This window comes from Sebastes fasciatus, chromosome 3 (assembly GCF_043250625.1).
Source record: "Sebastes fasciatus isolate fSebFas1 chromosome 3, fSebFas1.pri, whole genome shotgun sequence".
In the NCBI taxonomy this organism is placed as follows: domain Eukaryota; kingdom Metazoa; phylum Chordata; class Actinopteri; order Perciformes; family Sebastidae; genus Sebastes; species Sebastes fasciatus.
The window spans coordinates 34,233,824-34,258,842 of NC_133797.1; the positions used below are offsets into that span (position 1 = coordinate 34,233,824).

Genomic DNA, 25,019 nt, shown 5'->3' on the forward strand with positions numbered 1-25,019 from the left:
CTACAAAATCATATTACACTCTTAAGGTGCCACACCCGACTGATTTGAATGTTCTCAATACTGTATAGTACAAACAGTAACACCAATCTTCAGTGTATTATACAGAGTTTATAACCTTGCTTGGATGTACCATTTTTGTGGGAAATCAGTCATACATAAAATCAGAATACAAGTGTTTCATTATTTAGTGTAGCTTTGAGATTAGCTAGCTGCTGTGTTTCCTGAAAATTTAAACAATTCCCTCTGTTTGCTACTTAACTCATCTTGGGGAGGGAAAGAAACAACATTTGCTGCTCTAAAATTCCATCAGCGACTGGAAGTTTGAGAGTTGCACTTGCAAAAAGCATCGGTGGCTGTTTCAGCAAAATGTTGTTGTTTATCCCCTTTTTTTACGAGCTGCATTGACGCTGCTTGCACTCTAACAAGATGTATGCCAGCCACAAAACATTTCTCGGGATGTAGTGAAATCTTATTTTCCCGGTCAGAATGAATCGAACTTGATATGAAAAAAATTAAATATGTGCAGTCGAGTAGTGTTTTCCCACATCAGAGGCAACAACTGTGTTGTTCCTCCGAAGCGTGTCGTTCATTTTCCATTTTGGCTCTGTAGAACACATGGCACAGTGTGTTGCCATTGGCTAAAAGCCTCCGGATAAACACCTTTTGCACTGCACACCTAAACTGCCCCGAGCCCAGCTGTTCATTTCGACTGTAAACATTTGTAGATCCCTAGTTTGCAACTCAGCCTCCCAGTATCACAAGGCCAGATGTCCATTCTGGCTCCGAGAGTGGTATGTCTTTCCTCTCACACACGGTTTCACCAGTCCTTTGCTTCATTACCTGTGAGTCAGAGTAACTAACGGGATGAGTGAAGGTGCCAGGGTGCTGAAGTGTGCCATTGAGCAAAGAAAAAAAAGACAGCAGCTTCTGCCAAAGCTCTCGGCACAGCGCAAAGTCTTGACAGATGCTAATTTATCTGCTGGGGGCTGAATTATAGTCAAACACTTTACAGGTCCAGAGAGAGAAACAGAGAGAGACTATTGGATACGATTTAAGGAGAATAGGGAGAAAAGGATGCCAAAAGGGAAAGTACGAAGAAGTCGGGAATAGTGAAGAATCTGTGAAAATGGAGACAAAGGTCAGAAAGATTGAGAGGTCACAGAACAGATTGATTTCAGGAAAGTGAATGTACTCTTGAGCCCAAATAGCTGTTAAAGTATCTATACAGGATGAATGTGTAGTGAAAGAGTTGAAGGAGAGGCAAAGAGTGATAAGGAAATCCTTTTTTGTTCCACATTACACATAATCACCATAGAAAACGGCCCTCTGGCTTAGTCTGACTTTTATACAACAGTTGCCAAAACACAGTCTAAAATGTTTTTGCACAGACAGTACAAGGTAGGTAAAAAGTTTAGGATGAAGCTGAGAATGAATCACTGTTATCTTAGTCATCACAAATCCTGGAAGCAGAAGTTATGGACTCTGAAAACAAGTAGCAGCAAGTGCTTATATGCAATGAAAGTGGACAGGAAAGAAAAGCACGACACTAGGAAAGGTCCTATTAGTACCAATTTTACAATTCAGTATGTATTCTGTATGACGGCAGCAAATGTGACACTGGCCTCTGGCATGTATCTTGTTATTTCTCGAAAAACCAATGGCTGACCGCTCAAATCCACTTGTTTTACTGCTGTCCTTCTTTTGCTCTTCCATCTTTCCCTTATCCTTCCCTCAGGGCTGCAATGCATTCATGTTTCATCGTGATGTTGATTGATAGGAGGCCCTCAGGTGATGTAGTGAAAGATAATGGAGAGGCAAAGAAGATACAGCACATGCAACTACGGCCTAGGGCTCGGCTATGCATGTCCAAAAACATGAGCGTCTTCCTTTTTGAACATTTTTGCATCAACCATCTTATTATGGTGCATCTATTTGTGCCTTATTACAGTGTTTTTTTCTCAAGCCAAATGAGCTTCACTGCTGTTGGTGAAACTCTTATTGACTTTAATGGCGGCCAAAAAGGAAGCAGTCTACTGGGATTCTCATTTTAAAGGGATATATATTGCTTTGCTTGTGTACAGTCTGATGTAGCAGCTTTTTTGAAATGCAAAGACGTAGCTTGTCCGTGAAGATTATTTGTCATCCAGGTCATGTCATGACTAAGTCAAAGGCAACTGGTTTGGTTCTGAAGACATCTTCTTACTCATAGGGGCTTCATTGGTAAGCTAGCTGTCGCTGTCTTGTTGCTGACACACTTAACTATCACACAGGCTACTGCATATATAGTATATGTAGCTAGGGCTAGAGGGAAATTAGTGAAGATTAATAATGCTAACATTTGTTGTTTAATTTACAGTGTTTCACCTGCTGTGTAGTTATTAAAAGCCACCAAACACTGACCCCATGAAGGTTAAAACAACTTAAACATAATCTGATGAAACTTAAATCCAAATCACTGAAATAGAGTTTTAATTTAAGACATTTTGCTGTCTTCTTCTATCCTAACTGATGTGGGGATTAGTGCCGGTATTTATTTACCTTGCATGGCAGATAGATTCTCGCGATGTCAAAAGATCACGCGAGAATCGCACACGGAAATCGAACTCGTCAGACTTCAAGTAATGCGTTTGTTTCCGGCAAGCCAGATCACGGACCAATCAGCATCCTGTGAGGAGCTACTGGCAGCTATCGGCATTGCTTAGTGTGTGTGACGTGACACACAGAGAGATGATGTGCATTCTAAACAATGGCGGCTCCTGAAGAGGTTAGCGTACATGTTGCAATAGCATCAGGTGTGTGAGAACTAGAGAGTATTTTTTCATTGAAAGAAGAGCAAACAAACGGCACTGAAGGATGTTCTTGATGGAAAAGATGTTTTTCGCTCTCCTCCTGACTGGCTTTGGCAAGAGTTTGATTGACAGATGACTCATTCAATTGCTGTCAAGTATTATTTGAAAGTGCCTGCCCTTTTCCAAACTGTTTCAACAAACAGTAACAAACCATCTGGCCAGTCAGGTTAGGTATTTATGCCTTGTTCTTGTCGTATCTGACTTACAGTAATTACAAAATTAGATTCCAACTTATAAATAGCATTCGCGTTGACATCCAAGTTATAATGACAACTGGAAAACTTTGACTTGGCGCTTAATAATATTTAAGTTCTTGAAAAAACAAACAAATATGCATGCCTAACATCAGCCAAAGTCTCCAGTTTCAAAGTAATTACACCAAATTTAAATGGAGACGTGAATTTTTCCCATCTCTACCATCCATCCCTTATGATGTGAACATTAACCCAGTGAGGTGACAACACCCTGCACCATGGCAGGCACATCCCTGTGTTATTTTTCCTTTTTCTCCCATAGCTTTCCAGGAAATTCCTCAATGAGACTAAACTCATACACACACATTCTGTGAATACACTATAGCCAAATATGCGCACTCAGTCACACAGAACAGCGAAAAGGTCACGTCAAACATATTCCCCATCGAAATTCTTATATACCCCCCCACATCTAACACGCACACATACACACTCACACACTCCAGACTCAACCTCTCGATCTCCGCCGGTCTCGGTGTAGAACACAACGCTCTGTCACACTAACATACATTGACGTGGTTGCGGTGAAAGGAACCCCCGCGGCTGTGTGTCTGTCTGCTCTGAACAGCGGCGCTGTGCTGAAGTAGTGAAAGTCAACAGAGAAATGCTCTCTGAGAGACAGACAGCGACTTCAGTAGGTGGTGGAAATGGTAATGAGGGCCGCGGCTTGTGTCTGTCAAGCTAGTCGGGATGGTGCATGACAAGTGTGTGTGTGTGTGTGGTGTGTGTGTTTTAGCAATCATAAGGGAGGTGGTAAATGTCACCATTCAGTTCAGCAGATAAACACATTGCATTGTTCATGTGTAATTCCAAGAGGAATTCTGATGGAGAAATCCATTGTTTTGTATTCCATTTGAAATTGTGGTTTGAAACGGAAATCGCTATCACGCCATTTCATCACAATTTCATCAAGAAACAAACACGCAGACGTACCGCACTTGTCAACATATCAGCCCTTTTCGCTCTACATATATGCGATTTGGTCTCTATTTAAATATTGTTTTTTATTCGACTGTCTCAAGTGCTTTTGTGTGTCTGCGAGCTCAGTGATGCCAGCTTTTCATCCTCTGTCATCATCATGAGGTAATGAAGAATCAAGATGACAGAGAGGGAAACAGAAAATAAAAGAGTGATAGAGAATTAAAGATGAGAGGAAGAATAAGTGAAGGTATTGCAGATGGACGAAGGGTGGAGCATTTTAAGGAGAAAGAGAGAGATCTTGTCCACTTTGAATGTGACATCTTCAAAACGAAAAGCACAAATGAAATACATTAGAGGCTTTGTACGTGAACAAAATTTGGGAAGTATGAGGGCTGAATTGAAGCTGAACTGCTGAGACACAAAGAGCCAGATTACAACCATGGAGTCTCTCTCCATCCCCTCCTCATTCACCTCGAAACAGAGAAGCACTCAAAAGAGAAGTGACAGAAACTGTCAGAATTAATAGGCATTGTAGCTGTCTTTGTGTCTTTTAATATCCTCTCATCTATCCCATCTCCCTTCATGAAATCCAATTTGCCTTGACATCGTTGGATGAATGGTGAGAAAATGTCAAAACCAGATGAACAATAAATATTTCAAAAGCTGGGTTTCTTTGCCACCATCGCCAGCTGGTTCTATTCTATTCTATTCTATTCTATTACAAGCACAAAATAGCTTATTGATCATCCCCAACATAATGTGGTCTTACATCTTATTAAATTGTCTTTTAGATCATTGGCATTCATTGTGTTTACTTTATTGCCAGCACAATATTTCACTTCCTTCATGCCTCATTTGCTGCATTTTCATTTGCCTGAACCCTGCTCCCACCGTATACTCCCATTCCCATTGTGCAGCTAAAAGCTAACCCATCCCACTCTTTTCCGTCTGCACTCAGTGCTGCCGTTCTTTAGCTAATGAACAGTAGAGCTCCTGCGTCTTGATAATTAAACTGCATGTAATTTGTAGTAATTGAATGTGGGTGTGGAAATGAGGAGAGGAGATGTACTGGTCTACTGGAGATTGGAGCGGTAGAGAGGCATTAAGCACCAGTCTGTCTGTCTGTCTGTGTGTCTGCCCGCTGAGGGATGAGAGAGGAGTTTTACTGGTGATTGTGTTGTTTCCTTTACTACAGACGAGAGAGAGGGTGAAGTGGAGGGGGAGGATGAAGAATTAGGTGAAGGAGTAAGAATGGGGCTTGAGGAAGATGAGGGAGAAAAAGGAGGAGGTTTAGAGAGGAGGGTGAAATTGTAGTGGGGGAGAAGAGGGTGGGAGATGGAGGAGTATGCAGAGGTAAACATGTACTGTATGCATCGTGTGTGATACAGCTGGAGGTTATAATGTGTGCGTTGTGTTAGTATTGCGCAGCTCAGTTTTAGTGATTTTGAACAAGCCTCTCTAACCTAACCTGAGGGAGCCGAGACAGACTGCGGTGATGATGTCATCTCAAACATATCCTGGAGCTGACAGTGAATAATGGGAACCGTGACAGCACCCATAGTGATTTTACTGGGATACGGCTGCGTTCTTCTGAGCCACAGCTGGAAGCCTTGCATCCAAATTACACTCACTGGGATGGAATATCTCTAACAAAAACATTTATGAGCCCACAGAGTTGTTAAAGTGCTGAATGCGAGATTGGGAGCCTTTCTGTTGTCTCCGCACAGCTCTCAACATGGCGACGGATAGGCCGGCCACGTAGCTTACGGTGCTAACAGCGCTGAGCTAGGTGTAGGAAAAGATCGTGGATAACTTATCGAAGTGGTTACGCCGCACCGGAAGTGGCGTAACTTAAGTGACAAAAACTACTTAGTTAGGTTAAGGAAAAGATCATGGCTTGGGTTAAAATAACACCGGACGTAACCAGCGTGAGTACGGAAGTTACGTGACAAATGATCAACGCTGACTTCTGATGTCACAGGGGACACAAACATCGGTCTCCTGGGCAATAGTCCGGTGTTTTTTGACCCACCCATCCACCCCAACCTCCTCCCTATGGTGGTGTTTGTCGCTTTTCTTCCTGGTTCACAATTACGTGGATAACATACAAATTGATTTTGTGGGATATATACGAATTACAGTGAATTACTTTCATAGGTATAGAACAGTGAGAACTGACTAAAAGCATGCGCAGCCGGCCCGGCTATGTCAACTAAGCACAGAAAAGCTCTGATTACAACACACACAGAGGGAGAGCGACTTCATTCTCTGCTCAGGTAGACATTACTCCACTATATCTTTACATAGCTAATAGTTGTTTGTTGCTATATTGATATTCTGGATATCGAATAAACACTGATGAAATATCTCCATTATGTATCGTGTGACATCATCAAGTCTTGAGTTGTCATCTAAGAGAGAGTCTTCTGTTTTTAAGATATTAACGTGTGAAATAATGCCACAACTTTAGTCAAATTGGGGTGGATTTTCCTGTTTTTGTAGCTTTCAGTACTGTTTGCCATTCTGCGTGTGTGTGTTTCTGTGTGTGCGCTCCTTTGACAAAATGACATCGGTCTCCGGTTAATTTAGCTGTGTCAACTCGTATCCAGCAGGCCCGTCTGTCAGCATGCATCAAACCACAAATGGTTTTCTTCTCATGAATATGCAAACCTCCCCCCAGCCAATCAAAACACCATCCTGTTCTGGCACACACACAACACCTCATGCACATAGATGCGCGTGTGTTACCGTGCTTAAAGAGATGATCGTATATAGACACACTCGCTTGGCGTCGCACGCACATGCCCTCCACATACACGCACTCTCACACACCCAAATGATTGGAATTATAGTTCAGAGCTGTCTCACAAAGCCACCACATATCAAATGATAGAGAGTTTGCTTCAAGACAGTTTCATTTTCAAAGACAGAGCTCGATCGCGCTTGATATGTTGAGACAGGGGAACGTTTTCAAAGCCCTATAACTCCGCTGCAGGTGAACACTCATTCCTCACTTCTTTCAGCTGAGTTTTTCCAGATCGGATTTCATCACTTTCAAAATGCTATTTTTATGGGATCACGCCATATTTGATTTGCAGCTCTAGACTGTCAATATTAAATTGTTCAGCACACTTGGGCTTTGCTAATCCAAATCTAAACACCTCTCTAATACACTGAGCACACACATGCTGTCATATTTTAGTGAATATTTTGCCTTCATAATTTGTGCAGTGTAATTCAGTTTAATTCAATTAGCCGTGCAAAGAAAGCAGCGCAAAAGCCCACCCATTCACCCGGCTGTAGAGTGCCCTCTCTGTGACCTCTGTCCTTTTTACAAACATAAACACACACACATACTCACACGGGCACCTCCGGGCACAATCACACTTTTTTATGGAAGAAACCTTGCTGCTTTAAAGCCTCTTTTTTTGCCCTGCTTTCAACCATGATGGAGGAATCCATTCCATCGTATTCTACCCTGCACACATTACATGTCTTAGTCATAAGCCTCTTTCATACATAGTTCCCGGTAAATTACCGGGGGTAAAAAACTGGGGTAACCTTCTATTCGATTTTCACTGTTAACACATGCAACATTTCCGTCTTGCGCCTTTTCACGCACGCCATGACAATGTCGGAATAAATGAGGCAAGGGACAGTCCGGCAGATGGCGGTAATGCCACACTTATTGATGCCAACCGCCATAAAACTCGATCAAAGAAGAAGAAGAAGATTTGGCAAGGGCAGATGTACGTGTACGCAGCGGAAGACAAATCTTATTTTCAGGAACCTGGTGGGTCGAGGAGCTGTTTTTGTCCGGTGCCAATGTTCTTGTAATGTTTTTGATATTCAACAAGTTTGCGAGACAACTCAAATCACCCGAAAGCATTGTTGTGAATGCTAAACCATAAACAAGGTGTAGATTAAAATACAGCGTTAGCAGGGTTTTGTGTTTGGTTCGCTTGGTTCAAATAATAGCATCTTTTGTCAGACGGACGTAACCCTTCACGTACTTATCCGTGCAATGTTACTGCATTCATTCACAACACATCTGTACCGGCATTTTCTCTTAAATGTTACTAGGGGTTTGTATGCTCAGGTAGGATGGTCTGCCTTGTCCACCCGTAGACTGAACCACTGGCGTATTCTTATTTATAAGGCTATTCTTGATCTGCCTCCATCTTACTTACGGATCTACATCCTTCAATAAAGTACGGGAGGTTACTGTCTTCGCTCCCAGGGCTTAATCTTATTAACTGTCCCCAAAGTCCGTACCGAACTGGGAAAAAGGGCATTCAAGTATGCTGCTCCCTGTTCTTGGAATCGGTTACAAAATGACCTGAATCTTCAAGAGCTGTTCTCACTGAATGTCTTTAAAGTGCTTCTAACAGACTTGGAAGCAAGAACATTTGATTGTATGATCTCACATCTGCTGAATGCTGATACCTCGATACATACCCCTCTTGGAAAAGAGATTTCTAATCTCAATTAGTTTTTAATCCTGGTTAAATAAAGGTTAAAAATCAACAACAGCTAGGTCTTGAGGTGGGAAACTGGCAGTATAGATTTCCCTGAATATCGACCCCTGCTCCCATTCACACATGACCCCATGCAGGACATACTGCATGTATGAAAAAGGGACTATAGACATACTTATATAATCTACAAACACACCCCTGCTAGTGCTGTCTCCTTTGGTGTGGCACCCTACTGTGCTGAAATGTCTTTTATCTATGGTGCAGTTGACACAGTGAAATACCGTCCCCAGCCTCGGTGAGATGTCTTTTTTTTGAGTTGGTGACATAAAAAGGGATTTGATGGAGGGAAGTCGTAGCAATTTTGTGTTGAGTGACCCCTGCTGTCATTTCCCTTTCAATAAATTCAAGCGGACAGATACGCCGTGGCTATTTCGTGAACTCATTTTCACATGCACATGCACGAGCACATGCACACAGTGTATACACAGACATATGCGGTGACTTATTATGTTAGTTTTAATATTCTGTGTGGATTCTTAGTGAAGCTGCATCTGGCTGTGTGATTTCCAGTCACTAATGTTAATCATTTCCACTGTCAAGATTGTGCAAACAGCCAACTTTCTGTTTGGCTGGAGAAGGAACCTTCAACCTTAATTTTCTACACTTCTATAGTCTTAGTTATGTGAAAGAACAACACAAGAGAAATGTATAAGAAAGATATTACACATCTATTAAACATATTTGCAGATTCTAAGAGTTATAGATTTGTTAGATGATTCCAATGTAATCTTTGAACTATTATAGATTTAAAACAGTGAAGTTGCTAGGTACACATTCTGACACATTTAATAACACGAGACAACTTTACTGCTAATTTCTTCTCAGCTCTGATCGTCAACAGCTGTCTGCTCTGCCTCTGAGCGCATCCACCGTTGCTCTTTCTCTGTAGCTCAACCACACACTCGCTACACAGATACTCTTATAACAACGACATAATATGCAAACATGTGGATTGTACTTAAACCCGGCCTAGGACATTTTCACACGGTAGTGCTGCGAGCATCAAGGCTTGCGTGTGGCGTGGCATTTTACAAGTTGTTTTCTTCAACTACTCTTGTTTGCAGTGCGGGACAGGGGCGTAAATTGGGGGAGGGCTATGGCCCCGCCCAAGTTCATAGTCTCAATCACCACAGGAGAGACTAAGGCTTTGTTCAGATTGGTAGCTCAAATCCGTTTTTGTCATATCCAGATTGTATCCAGATTGATTTTAGAAAGTCTGGACAGCAAATGCGATTTTTGGAAATTGGATCCAAACCACATTTCAAGGTAGTTTGAAATGCGATTCCAATCGAATTTCTACAGATGCGTCTGAGTCTGGACGCTCATCGGATGTCAAAGTGTGGAAGTGCTGAGTAGAATCCATGCTGCTGCTAGCAGAGCGCTATGGAGGACAACATGGAGGAAAACAACAGTCTGGCGACAGACGCCGAAATAAATTGTCTGCTTTCACTTTCTTCATCACTTTTAAAAGCTGATCCAACTCACACGTTAAATGTATACCAGCTTCCTCCGTTGCTGAGTTTGTCTAGAGTGAGTTCTGCACCACGACTTGACAGCCCGATTGTTTTGAGGGCCAATGCTACGGTTTGAACATAGCCTAAATGCCCTTGCTGTGTCATTTTAATCGATTCCCAGACTTTCAGAGGGCAGTTTTTAACCACTGTCTTAGTCAAGTTTCATGTTTGTGATAAAAGTTTCACATAAATTCTGAATCAATTCATTTTTTCGCATTTTATTTGTATAATGTTTTGTAGATAAAGTTTTCACAATAGGGATTTTATTAGTTTAATTTTCAGATACATATTCAACATACATGAATTTAACCATATAACATCAAACGCTACAATTTGTAAAAAAAAAAATATATATATAACATATATTGAAAACATCACAGGGTTTAAAAATTTAAATATTATTTCTTGAAATATGAAGCCTTTTTTAAAAATAAATAAAGAAACAAATGATATCCTGAATAGATCTGAAATTTGTTTTTCACTTTGAGAATCACTGGGCTACAGTACCTGCAAATAAATATACACACACATACAGCACACGTACACAAACAGCCTCCCTCTCAGTTTTCAGTAGTCCGTTTAGAGACACTAACAAGGATTCTGTTCACGCTTCACGCATTTCAGTCCTCGGGAGAAATATGATGTGCCGTGACACAAAATATTCACTCCAATATGGTGGCTAAAGAAGGGCACTGTGTTTGTGTGTGTGTGTGTGCTGATTTATTCCACCCCGTGCCAGTGGGGGAAGCCAAACACGGCATGAAATAGTATGCCAGCAGCTTGGTCCTGTTAGCTCACTGCTTTGACTCTCATTGAATCTTAAGTCTGCATTTACAAACACAAACAGGTAGTCACTCAGACAGTAGAGAAACTCTGTGCTGAATTCATGACTGAAGGCCCCAAAAAAACACTTTTGTTTGATCTCTTGAGATAATTATTCCTTCATGCATAGTAAATAACTTGCAGCACAATTCTTATTAAAGTAAATATTCGTTTTTTGGAGTCAGTTTAGTTAAGGCAACGCTTTTCTACAACATTTTTTAATCTTCCTTTTTCATCATTTTTTATTTTGGGATCAAATGTGTCATTACAGCATAATTAGAACTGCAGGGCAGTGACACATCAATCAGCTATTACTAAATGAATGCATGCATTGATCAAGGTGGGCAAATTCAACATGAAGTCTTTCATTAACAATGTGTTATAACTGGCAATTCACAAATGTGGTTGACTGCAACACACGGTGCTATCCATCAGTCGGTTTCATGACGCCTTCGGCTAGATTATTTTGCTCAGACATGCTAAATGTGGTATTTTAGTTCCTGAGGCAACCGTCACTATTAAAAGCTGATCCAACTCACACGTTAAATTTGCTTTTAGCAGATTGGTGCTGTGGAGTTTTGAAGGTTTTACATCATTTTGGTTCATTATTATTTCTATTGATAATGCCCAAAAAGCTTAAAGACAAAACTTGCTATAGACGAATCTGGCAACCGCTTTGTGTGTTCTGCGATCTAGCGTCCCAGCTATTACTGTGGTGGCAAGTCGTAGTGACTCAGTGTCTGCTAATCGTGTTAAATGGTGACTTTCAGCCAAATGTGTCTGTGGTTGCTCATAGTAACTTACCTAAATGGTCGGCGGATGAGTATGTAATTAAAATGGATTAAAGTCAAATTAAAGGCTTTTACGAGGACACCTACATGATTTGTTTGCTGCGGTCACTACGAGCAACCATGACGCATTCGGCTAAGAATCGGTTAACACGGTTAAAGGACACTTTATGCATTTTCTGTTCGTGATGTCGACCGATTAATGATGTTTACTTTGTGGTCATTTGCCCTGGTTAGATCAACTAATGTTATATTTCACAATAACGCCAGTTAGTTGATTAAGTTCATTTATTCTGTGGGACCACCACAGCCCTTAGACAGTACCTTTAGCCCACTAACGTTAGCTACAGTAGTTAAGCAGTGTTAACTTAGCTGATGTACTTGTTTCAGGCTAACGCTGGGCAGCTGAGAACTGCTCATGTTCTTCCCGGACCCCTAAACATCGTTATCAAAAGTAACGTTACATAGAAAGTAAAGGTAACAGTAGATAACTGTACACTTCTGAGTAAAACTTGCATTCAAACTTTTGCATATTGTAGGGAGATGCCACCACAGTAATGGTGACATGTTCACTTCTGGTATTTCCCCGGATCGGTTGAATAATTATTTCATTATTTACACATATCACATCCTTCGTTTAATTCTTCTGGCAATGTATGCTCTGTAAAATGGTATTCTGTAAATCAAAAGAGCAAATACGGAAAACTTAACATTGTTTTATCTGTGCGCATTAGTAAACAACCGCCCCGGCATGCTAACGAATGACTGGTGGATGATTCGCTGTCAGCTGAGATATTATATATGCTTTTGCAGGACGTGGTAATTGTATCGATAAATTGCAGCATCCTCGTTCTCACTCCCCTCCCTCGTGCAGTCCCGTGAGTCGGCTCATTCGGATGCTCTCCATGTCTTTTTACACAGCGCTTCAATGGCAGTGAAAACCCTGATTTTACAAAAAAGCAAACTTAAACAGCAACATACTGTACCTTGAAGCAGCCACAACAACTACACAGTCAACAACACAGCTAATGGATGAGAACTGCGAGGAGAGGAAGAGGGAGTGGGGCAGTGTAATGATGACCTATAACCAGGTTACTATAGTTTGTAATAATGCAGGACAGTGAGGATACAGCCATTTCATATTTTTATAATATATTTTTTATTTAATTTCCTATTGCCGTTAAACAAGAGGCCTACAGACAAAAAAAAAACACGGGGTGCTCCAGCACCCTCAACACCCCCACTTCCTGCGCCGATGCTCAGTGTGTCATAGTGCAAGTGAACCAGCCACCTTGCTCACAAGTAATGGAATATTTATCATGCATGTTTATGATGACATTTGCAATGGTAATTTTCCAAATGTACTTGAAAATGTTTATTCATAGAGGCAGAACTGAATTGGATTTTACTAGGTTGAACAGAAGGTGAAAGCTGGAATAACACCATCAGCTCTTAATCAGAAAGGTTTCTCTAACGTAGGGGGAATATGGTCAGTGCCGTGGGCATTAACAGTAATGGAAGGGAGGCTTTAAAACCTGTTTGTCATCGGGGAACTCTTTTCTGTATGGATCTAACATCTGCCTTTTTCTCCTTTTATACTGTAGACTTTGGTCAGTTTCACTTCTTTGGTCTGTTGCAGGATCAGAGGTGTCAGTTATGGTCTCAACTTTAAGTGGAGTTATGCATATTAAACCTAAATTCTCACACTTCCCTGCTTCACAGCATTTAAGTATTAATTACTGGTGCAGGTCAGAAACCTCCTGATTCCACTCTTTATTTCAATCCTTTGACATTTAGCTCCTTTGTGTTCAGTAAATTGTGTTGCTTCAGGACCAGTAAAATCTATTTAGAAGCTATTGTGCTTCATCAAATTGCAATGATTAGCAATGAAATGACTTTTGTATCCCCTTAAAGCTGATTATTTGCTATTATTGCACAGAGCAGTCAGATCTTATCAATACATCGCCCAAACAATGGGCTAACTCCTGCAACAGTGAGGGGCCTTTGAGAGCTCTGTTGTTAATTTCAATATCATCTGTGATCAGATTGAGTTTACAGACAATATCCAGAGACGCTGTACAGATACTCAGAGGGGGGAATTCATCGCTACTTTGCTTTTACTCTTGATTCTTGTCCATGTTCTTTGTTAATCCTTATCTCATTATTGCTTTTCTTTCATATCTTGATTTGCATATTTCTGTTATCAGTTTTTTCCAGGTGTTATTTTCAAGATTCAAAGAACTTTATTATCACATAGTGATAGAAAGTTGTGTTAGGTTAGGGACTCACAGACAACATAGAAAACATGCAACCATGAAAGACATAAAATTACTTTAAAACACAAACAATTCTATAAATAAATAAGAGCCAGTGTGCAAAGCTGCAATAAAAAGTAGTTACAGTCTATTTGGTCTCGTGTATAATAGATATTGCAGTGGGAATGAAAGAGATTTGTAAGTTCTCTTTTTTAGCCAGAGGTGCTCTGAAGCGGCTTCCTGATGGGTGTAGCTGGGAGGAGTGGTAAAGAGGGTGTTAAGGGTCCTTAGCGATGAAGTTTGCCTTTCTTTTTACTGCATGACTGTAAAGGTGTGAGAGTTGGGTTTGAGGTGTGCCGGTGATTTTGGTTGATGATTCTTGTGAGTTTTTTTCTTGCTTTTCTCCAGGATGCAATGTTGAATGTGAGGACTGGGTCGATGAGTGACCGGTATACTGTCTGATAATTAAAACCTTCCGTCCTCCTTAGGAAAGAAACATGCGCTGTTGGGCCTTTTTGTTGACCCCGTCAGCATGTTGTTTGAAGGACAGGTGATGGTCGATCTCAGTGCCTGGTTATGTTGCATGGTATACCAATGCTAGAAAGGTATCACAATACCTTATCTTTAAAAAACACACAATACAATACCCCATTTTATTAGCACCGGTACTTTAAGAATGACAGTGTTTCAATAAGAGTTGTGAATTGCGTAGATGTGTGACAGCGGGGCAGTGCTCTGTGATGAATAGTAAATCCACAGAAGTCTGATGTTTCATGTCTGAGCACAATTGACAAACTGCACGTCAAACTCTGATTACTTGTAGAAAGTAGGACAAATAGCAACAAACAAAATAGAGCCTCAAACCGCGAGTCCCTCAACCAGAGGAGCGCCCCGCTCACACCATGCTTTTCATTTCGGAGGCTGTCTTTAACGCCAATGTCACGCTCACGCACTTCCCCGTTTTCGACTCCTCTGCCCTTTGAGCTCGAGCAAGTCAAACCATCTCATCTGCTGCTGCTGTCTATCTTCCTTCCGTTCGTGTCCATTACATACAGTATCTGTGGTCACGGTGTCCTTCACTTGCAGATATATTACACCACTGAGATCTGAATGAGGTTTCATCTGATGAGGGCAGATAAGGCCGGCCATTTTCTATGTAATGGTATCATTTAAGAAAGCTATTGGGAATGGTATTTGGTCACCACAGTCAAACTCATTAAAAAGATTTCCAGTGTCTTTCATCAAGGTACACAATGAAATCGCACCGAGGATCGTCTTTTCAAAAAGGCAGACCTCCTTTATCACAGCTGGTCGTTTGCCATCCACGGGAGTGCAGCTTCTGTGTTTTGACACAGAGATTCATCAAGAAAGAAAGAGTCACAGAGAACAATTAGCCCCCTGACTCGAAATTATATTTGATACATTAGACCATTGGAACATATGAAAGATCTATTCATTAACTTTTCGGGTCCCTTGATGCCCATTTGCACCGTTTGCTGCACGGCTGAACATCACAGCCGTTTGTGACTCTTATCTATCAGCAAGGGTATTGTAATACTACTTTTCTAATTGTACCTATCTCATATTTATTAACAGCCTAGTACAAAGGGAATCACCCATATTAAACCGGACGTATTTAGCATCATTTTAGCAAAACAAACAAACTCTAAAAGTGTGTGTACCTTGGGTCATCTAAATGTTTTTTAGAGGCTTTGCCAAGACTATAATTTCTGGGAGAAACACTGAATATTAGACAACCCTTGTTCAACCCTAATAATGAATTATTATTTTCTTAGCATGGCCACATTGCTTCAATTTGCTTGACCCTCAACACTGATGTTATCCATTATCAGCCAATCACAAAGATGTCACCGGAGCGACCCACCGGCACACTGCGACACAGCGATCCATCACAGGCAAAGGACATGACACTGCCAGTCTGAGACGAATACATCTGTCGCCGAGGAGATAAGTCACTGAACTTAGGATTCGGCTGTTGGAGGAGATCGAGGCAGACAATGACCTTGCACCGGAGCTGTTAGGCACCGGAGCCCATTGGCTGTAATTGCCTGTCAAGCAGCAGACATGGGGTTTGACAGAGTGGTCGGACAGCGTAATCCAGGTGTTTGCAGTGTCAATATGGGCCCAGCAAGTCTTCTAATGGGAGGCTAAAAATACACTCTGACCTGTGTGTCCCAAGCTGTATCTTATTAGGCTGTTTACCGCATCATGTGTAGTTTCTGCACATTTAATGATGCCATCAAATTGAAGTGGACAGATTCCCTCAGGCACTCTTTACTTTGTGTTATAATGTGTATTTGGATTTATTATATACCTGGGTTAAACTTACACGTATAATGACATTAAAATGCATCTACAGTGTACACACTGAAATTAGATTTCCATTACCAAAACACAGATTATCAAGCATTACCTTCCCCTCCATTATAGCACTATTTTGAGAGAGCTCATCCACTGAGAGGGCACATATCTTTGCAAATTACATTAAGCACTAACTTAGTTAATCTTTGAATGTAAACTATTGATTAAAAATCGATACAGTAAACACAGTATCGCAAAACATAATATTGCGATATTTTCTTACACCCCTACTTTCTACAGTATGTGTGCTGAAGGTGGGATGAAAATGAATGAAACTGCACACTGCGCTTGTTGAAAAGGAGCTTTGCTCAAAAGAAGTAGTTATTCACCACTACCTGAGCCACAATGTTCTGTCCCTCTCATTCTCACCAGCGATTGTTATATCATAAGATTCTCCTGTTCCTTTTTTCTACGAGCACTTAAAACTGATGAGTTAGACGCATATACTGTACGAAAGATAAATCCTCCAAAGACATTAAAAGAGAAAGCTTTCCATCTGTGTCTCCACCTTTCCGTCACCTTCCTCTTACTGGGCCATTATGACTGAATTCACAGACACTTCGACCCTGCCGGTGTCGCTGTAATTATCCTAATGAGGTCTTGCACACCTTTTATCCAGTCGGAGTATATTCTACCGCTCTCCCTCAATGTCTCTGGAGCTGCATCTGTGTGTACTTGTGTTAAGACTCACTTTTTCAATTCAGATGGTCAGTGATGTATTCATGTCTCCACACACACACACACACACACACACACACACACACACACACAAACACACATACAGCTACGTACATCACTGCTCTTTGGTGGGTGAAAGAAAGGAATTGGCCATGAGACACAGACAGAAAGAGAGGCAAGCAAAAAAAAAAAGCTTTGGCGTAATTAGTTCCTGGCTTTTCATCACTCTTGGTGGAAGTTATTCTCATATCAAAGGGTATCAAAGGATATAAAGGTAAGCCCATATTCAGACATCAGCCTCCAGAGTGTCTGTGTGTCTGGCCTGAACAAAAGCCAGTTTATGACAAGAGATCAGAATACAGCGCTGGGCGGAGTGCACTGCAGTAGACGGAGGAAATGAGAGACCAAGCTTTAGATATACAGGTTAAAGACTAAGAGATAATTACACTGTTGACTTTTAGACTTTAAGATGAGGAATTGTCCACAGGCTCAAGTGAAGAAGAGCTGCTCTCATGAGGTTTAAAGTGGTGTTACGGTTCAGGCTGACCTATTTAGAAAAAAGTAAAAATTTGACAAACTAAATAACAAAAGTCATCTTTTTTAATGAGTAGTGTTGCAATCTTGTGCAATCAATTTTTTTAATTACATGAATTGAGGAGCATTGCATGCTGAGTGCCCCTAATACTAATTAATGGTGACACTCTGATTTAATCAGAGAGGAGACAGCAGCAAACTGCACCATAGAACAAACTTTTGTCGCTCCACTTTTCTTTGGATACACCGTTCACTTACTACTGTTTAAGGAGTGATTGAGTTCACTCTTAATAAATACTGTTCTGTATACCAACCCCACTTAAATAGATATTTTAATTTCAAAGGAATTCATAAAATGTCTTGAGCTAGCACAACACTGGTAGTCAATACAGAAGGAAGGTAGATTGCAAGTGTTTTCTCTCAAATCTAATTAAGAAATTTTGCATTGTTTGGCACACAACAGAAGGGGCTTTGCTTTTGATCTGCATTGCAGTGAAGTGCATAGAGGCAGTTGTCCAAAGCAAGAGCACAGCCAAAATCAACTGGCGAGCCAGAAGAGTTGCAGGCTATGTGATTAATGTGCATTCTGTTGTGCAACTTTGTTATGTACTCCACTGTCCAGCCTTTCATTCATCTGACCGTCTCTCCTTCCATGTCTGTGTCTCCACTCAGTGCTGGGAGGCGTGGAGTCACGTGGCGTGCTGAGGAAGATCAGTGACATGCTGGAGGTGATTCTGAAGAGGATGGACAGCCTGTCCAAACTCGACAACACCTCCACCACTGACGCACGGCGCCTGGATGAGCTCAGCTCAGCTATCAACAGGTACGCTGACTTTAAGTTTTACAGTTTGATTCTCTGACTACTGGTTTTGGTTATCACCAAAATTATTATTACATTCATCAGTACTCCGTTATAGTGGGACTCGCACCAGAATTAGATGAGAAAATCATTTATTTTCAAATTAATTCACTCAGCTTTGGTGCCTTTTTTTTCTTTTTTCAACACAACATTCATATTCTTCTTACATGATTCAAAAACATGAGTGTAGGTTGGTCTTCATCTGTAAACAACACACTGATGTTTAACATTTATCTATAGTGATAGTGAAGTGATTGGGCAGTATTTTACATAATTGGTAAGGCTTCAAGTTTGTCATGGTAAATGTATGACATGTGCACAACTAACAATTCAAAATCTATTTTTGTCCACCTTAACGATCTCATCTTATTGTTAGTTGTAAATAATGCAACCGTATGTTATATGCTTCATCATTATTCCTATGAAAACACCAAATCATATGTTATTATAATTTAAACATTCATTCAAACTCATCATTCTGAGTGTATATCTATTGCCTCCAAATGGCTCTCAACAAGGCAACGGCTGAGCCGGCATGAGCTAGCCATTTTTAATTCTATATAGCATCCAGTATCATGTTCAATTTGTCACGTTTATAACAAACCAGATTTCATGAAAATCGGTTCAGAATCACCTGAGCAATAGTTGATCTTAATTCTCCAACATGGCGGACGGACATGCAGCAGTCCATGTGGGTGTGTTTGCGTTGAAAGTGACCAATCATAAGAGGGCCAGGTCTGTACAACTCTTGGTTGTTTAATTAGTGTGGGAGGACTTATATTGTGCGAGTGACAATTAATATCTGCGCATGTTAAATAATATAATTTTCTTGTGAGCATGTTTTATCGCGTTCATGACGTATGATGTAAATCTGATGCCATAACATTACTCCTCTATATCTTTACGTAGCAAATAGTTGTTTGCTGCTATATGAATGCTCTGAATATCGAAATTAGCACCTTTAAGCAAAACTGTAGTATTAAGTATTAAATGAAACCAATAATTACATACAAAATACATTATAGCTGTAATAGTGAGAGCATTGTTCTGTCCCCTTATAACTGGAAAAATATAATATAGACATAGAGATAATGCCTTTATGATACAGTATCAGGAGTGTTTTGGTCAGCTCAGGTAAACAGAGAGAGCAGCTGGTAGAGCTTTGGAAGATTACCAATCCTTTATGGCATGAAATGAAATACGATAATGCCTCCATCATATTTAAGATGTATTCCTCATTGTCATTCATACTGTGCATCACCTCTCTATCTCTACTGTAGTCGTGTCCTCTATCCTCTCTTCTTTTTATGCCTCATCTTATTGTATTTCGCTCTGATCTTTACTCTCATTTTTTTCCCCCTCTTACGGATGCTTGTGGAAATTGCTGCCTATTACCTTAAAATCGCTGCCGCAAATAGACAAGTCTTGTATGACCTTGCAGCTACTGCTTTTATCAAACGGCTCCTCTCATTGCCCCGTTACTACCAAAACATCCAATTTGTCTTTTCTATCTAACGTTCTCTCCGTTCTGACTCCATTTTCTCCACTTTCATTTTCAAACAGCCTGACTAAACTCGGTGCAGGGGGAGTGATGTGATACACGCTGACAGAAATCCCCTCACTTCTTCAAACCTTGTTAAATGATCCCGGATAAGCGCTCAGGTTCAGATCTGTGCGGAGGCACTAGAGCGGAAGGATGGAACGATTAATACGGTCTGGCGTTGGTGTTAACTGCAATCAATGTCTAGTAATGGGCTGTTTAATGTAGGGGAAGCCGTTCAACTCTTAGGGAACGACTGGGGAGAAGTGTCCTGCTAGGCGTGTCTATTGTCAGTGACTCTAAGTAGGAGGGTACATGCGTGTGTTACTGTAGCGGAAATCAATTTCTAGTTATTGCCTTGGGGGGAGTAATTTGGGTGGAGTGAGGAGGTCAGGGTGTAATTAGGGTCAAGCACAAGAGCTGAAATCAATGTTGTGTGACTATCATGCTTTAGATATGGTTAATGAACAGTTAGCCCTTAGAGACGAGACTTGCTGTCGGCCTGCAACTTTGATAAACTAGTAAAGGGCACTCAGTAGAGTGCAGATCTCTGCCAGGACATGGTGTGTCAGCAACGACCACTGCTGTAATGTTTGATTGAATAAATACAAACCACAATTGCTTCCTGTCTAGACCGCAAGCGTACAGTATCAGACATGTTTTTCTGTCTCACGCAACGGATACGTTCTCATTTTAATCTATGTAGCTGTCTGCACCGGCTTTGTGCCGCTATACTGTATATAGAGTATATATATGTATATATATATATACATATACCATTCCTAATCCGTAGCAGAAACCAAGAGTCCAAACTGAAGCAGTTGTTGATCACTTGCGGCCCCTACCGGCCTGTTAAGCGTAGCGAGGAGTCAGCAGTCAATGAGAAATTTTTTTTTCAAAAACTGTGAATCACCACAACCACGGGAGGTCCTTGAGTATGCAGTCATAAATGAGCACTAAAAATATTAGGCTTATGAGTCCAGCAGTATAGGAGACAAGCCGTGGACAGACAGACATACTTACGCACTCAAGCACACATACGACCGAATACATGATTTCCTGGCGGAGATAATAACAGAGAGATGTAATGCAGTGTCTCTTTAAATTAGTTGAAAATTTGATGACAAATAACAGGATTCAACTATTATATACTTATGAAAACATAAAACTTATACAACATAATTAGTGCTTATTATTTTTACATTATCATCCAAAACTACCAGCGCACATTATGCCAAGTTCACGTTGTGTGGGAAGGAAGGTAGAGATAGGAAGGATCTCCATGGTTACGACTTGCAGGTGTTCAAGATTTGGATTATTCACGATGTCAAATGACAGTGTTGCATTAACCTAACTAGTTTAATTTACATATTCAACGAATAGCTCTGCATGTTTTATGAGCAGAGTTGGTCTTGTGGGGGTGAAATATAGCGTGCATCATCAAAACAGCATTATATTAGGGTTTAGTTGGGGTGCCTGAGTGGCACAGGGGGGAAAAAAAGCACTCAGCCACCACTGCAGAGTCCCAGGCTTAATCCCCCAGCAGCAATGCCTTCAGCTTGGCTAGACGCCCCATTACACACAACCGGCATTCAACCTATTACCCACATTTGCAGCGGAGATTGCAATGCTGATTTAGTTACTTTAAAGTTAAGGTCAATTTTCACAAAATGTTAATGTTTATTTGTCTACCCCCTGTATGTATTACCCCCCTAATGGAAATAACAATGACCGGTTAATCATATAACAAGTAATAATGCGATGTGACGGGGACATTGTTTTACATTTTAACACATTATTACATTATCTTGGGAATATTACATTTCCATAAGCTGCAACGTTTCTTTTACGACTCTTAAATTGACTAAATGAAAGCAACATGGATCAATATTTTAGGTGTACAAAATTACAAACAACCAAAATGAACCTGAAACCCCTACATACATGTATACAGTATAGTTTCAGTTCAATTCGTTTACATTCTGATTTACTGGAATGAGGAATTATTTCGCTGCTACTGAAGAAGTAATCCCTTGTTAACTATATAAAAATGTGATAAACAATGATAAAAGTATTAATCCTATAACACTGTTTTTACTACTGAAACAGCATACAATCATAGTGCTGCTGTATTGACCCCAGTGCTGTAATACTCACACTGGCCACTGTAACTCACAGCTCTAGTGATGTCATGTAAATTCTAAGCAACCTCGCAGCTGCAGGGGGCCCAAAACAGGGAATCTGGCAGAGGAGGTACCAAGATCATATGTATGGCAGAGGGTATATGCTGATTAGTAAGACAGAGACCAGTAGAATTGAGGAATACTACGATTTATGATGACAGGAAAATAGGGGTGAGTTCTTTGTTCCAAGTATATAAGGTTATGATGTAAAGACCGCGAGCAGTTGCGTCCGGACAGACGTGTCCGGACCTGCTCGGGTTTTGGTTGTGTTTGTGTCTGTTGATATTAAACACGATGAAAACTCTGCTTTTTGCAAAATACTTGTACAGCATCATGTGATTCATTTGAGTAACCTGTGTTGACTTTCTGACACTATTAGAATTGAACATTGAAGAATATTGAGCTGGGATCTCTGCCGTTCTTGGCCCAAGGCTTGAGATTTCCAGACTCAACACTACTTTTAAATCAAGCTTCGAAAACAGTAATGGAAAATGTGTGACTTGTAAACAAGATTTGCATTTGACAGCTTGTCTCAAATTTATGTTTGTACAAATTGATGCAAACCGTGATGGGTTATAAACATCAAACTCCCCACAGAGACCCAACATCATTCAGCAAGCCAAGGAAAACTTCCTCCGAGCTCAGAGATGTGTCACATACATTTCTGCTACGTGAAATTCACATTCCTTTGTTTAATTCTTAAATGAGTTCTCCTTGAAAGTCGTTCTCTTTCGACAGCAGTGAACAATGTGAAATCAAAATCAGAACAAAAAGAAAAAAATCCATTTTATTTTCCCGAGTACCTTGTTGTCGGGTTTGGACTGAATGGATCGTCGGAGCGAAGCGGCTCTAATAGCTGGAGTAAAAGTTTTGATTCAGGAAGCCGGATGAAAAGGATATCGACTAAGGAGACTGGTGGGCACGAACAAACACACTCACACTTCTTGTCTTGATGATGTTCCTTTGATGGCTCCCCGCTGAAGAAGGAGAATAAAATGTGTTTAACGAGTGTGTGTGTGTGTGTGTGTGTGTGTGAGGGTTAGTGTTTGTTGTGTAAATGCATCATGCATGTGTGTGTGTCCATGTATTAGTTCACTTGAGGTAACACTTGTTAAAACCAGTCTGGGCATGAGACCAGGGCACAGACCCCTGACCGAGGACATAGCCTGCAGGATTAATGGCCATACACACACACACACACACACACTGACATGGACGACCTAAGTCTCTCTTCAGTCCAGTGATTTTCATTCCATTACTCGTTTCCTGTCTCTATTTCTCAGTCACTTACTCGCCACCTTTACTATTCCTTTCTTGATCTCTGTCCCTTTTTTTATTTTCCACTCAGTCTCTTCCTCGTACACTCACACATACTATACACAGAGCGAGAGAAAGGAACGGGGTTGGGGTGTGTGAGAAATGTCGTTGAGTATGAGTGACGTGGTAAAGTGTGATTTTAGCCAGCGGGGAGAGGAGCAAATGGGAGGAGAGAGCTTTATAAAAACATATCCCATATCCAGGCCAGTCAGGCACGCATTCACAGAAAGACACACACACACACACGCACACACACGCACACACACACTGGGTGGGAGTCTCATCTCCGTGTGAGCTTCATTGGTGCTGACACACTCTCGTGTAGCGGCGAATGGGACTTGATGTCTGAGGCCCCAGCCTGTGATTCGCCCATGGGGCAGCCACTCGTTAGAGCAGAAAACGGAGGGAATATAACGAGGGAGGGAGGGAAGGAGGGAGAGAGGGGAGGCTGAGAAAACGAGAGGGGGGCGGACGAAGGAGGGGAAAAGATGCAGAGTTGATTCACTCCGTAGCGGATGAGAGGGGAGATTGGTAAGTCTCCCTTTAGGCGTACGCTCTCTGAAGATCACCGCTGTGGCTTGGCTTTACCTAATTCTCCTCCCTTAAGCACTCATCTAAGCTCAGGCAGTAACAACCTTTATCCCAGGAGGCCTTTTTTTTCCACAGCACTCAAGTCAATGTCATACTGCAGCTTTGCTGGAAGTAGTCAGGAGACACTTACATTCTCTCATTTCATCTTTCCTGATTTCAGTTGCTCTGTGCATGGATCATTTGGAGAAATAAACAATTAAAGCTGCCCCCTCGTAGTCAGCTAATCGGTCGTTTTGGTCTTAGTTGACTACGATTTCGATTAGTAATTTGTTATGCTTTTTTCATGCTGAATGACTTATTTCCAAGAAATTTATGAGCTCATCTCTGGTAAACACAAGATTTAAAGTGGTGCTTTTGTGTGATTATTTGTGGAGAAATTCAGTTTTACAGATCTGTCGATAAAATCAACTCCATTAGTTGACTAAGAATTTGTTTGGTCGAGGACAGCCCTATAAACAATACTGTTTAAACCTAATTTTCTATACATCAGACCTTCAATACGTCATCCAGAGTTGGCTTGAATGACCATGCCCCCTTTTAAGGGAATCCAATCCCGTGTCCCTCATAGACAATAACAGTGTAAAGAGAAGAGGCTGAAACATGTCTCCAAACTTCTACTTTAAACACAATAAAACCAGAAACGTTGATCTCCAATTTGTTTCCCTGCCGTGTCCTAAAAAAGATATAATAGAGGGTCTTTATGGCTCCAAGCTATAGACCAGACCAGCGTTGCATCATTCCAGCGGCCGCACTCCCTTTTGGGGAAAAGAAACTTGCTGTCATAGGAGAGAAAATTACGAAAAGCTGTTGTGTAGCGGGTTAAATGAAGCTTTGACACTGAGATTTGAGGCACATATGATACATTAATATTCACTGTCAGTATGGTAAATCACTAAATGATGCTGGTGACAGTGACTAGCATGGCCATCTAACGTTAGCTTGAGTGGGAGGCTGCTGCAGTAATACATTAACGTTATAGCAGTATCAGACTCCA

At 41.0% G+C, this 25,019-nt stretch overlaps 1 protein-coding gene across 1 annotated transcript in view; it reads left to right on the forward strand.

Moving 5' to 3' along the window:
• The window catches only part of LOC141764865 (alpha-1,6-mannosylglycoprotein 6-beta-N-acetylglucosaminyltransferase B-like), a 133,369-nt gene that overhangs the window by 27,390 nt on the left and 80,960 nt on the right, over window positions 1–25,019 (forward strand). Inside the window, exon 3 of the mRNA XM_074630523.1 lies at window positions 18,208–18,358. Coding sequence (XP_074486624.1) covers window positions 18,208–18,358 — 151 coding nt within the window. The remainder of the gene's footprint in view (window positions 1–18,207; window positions 18,359–25,019) is intronic.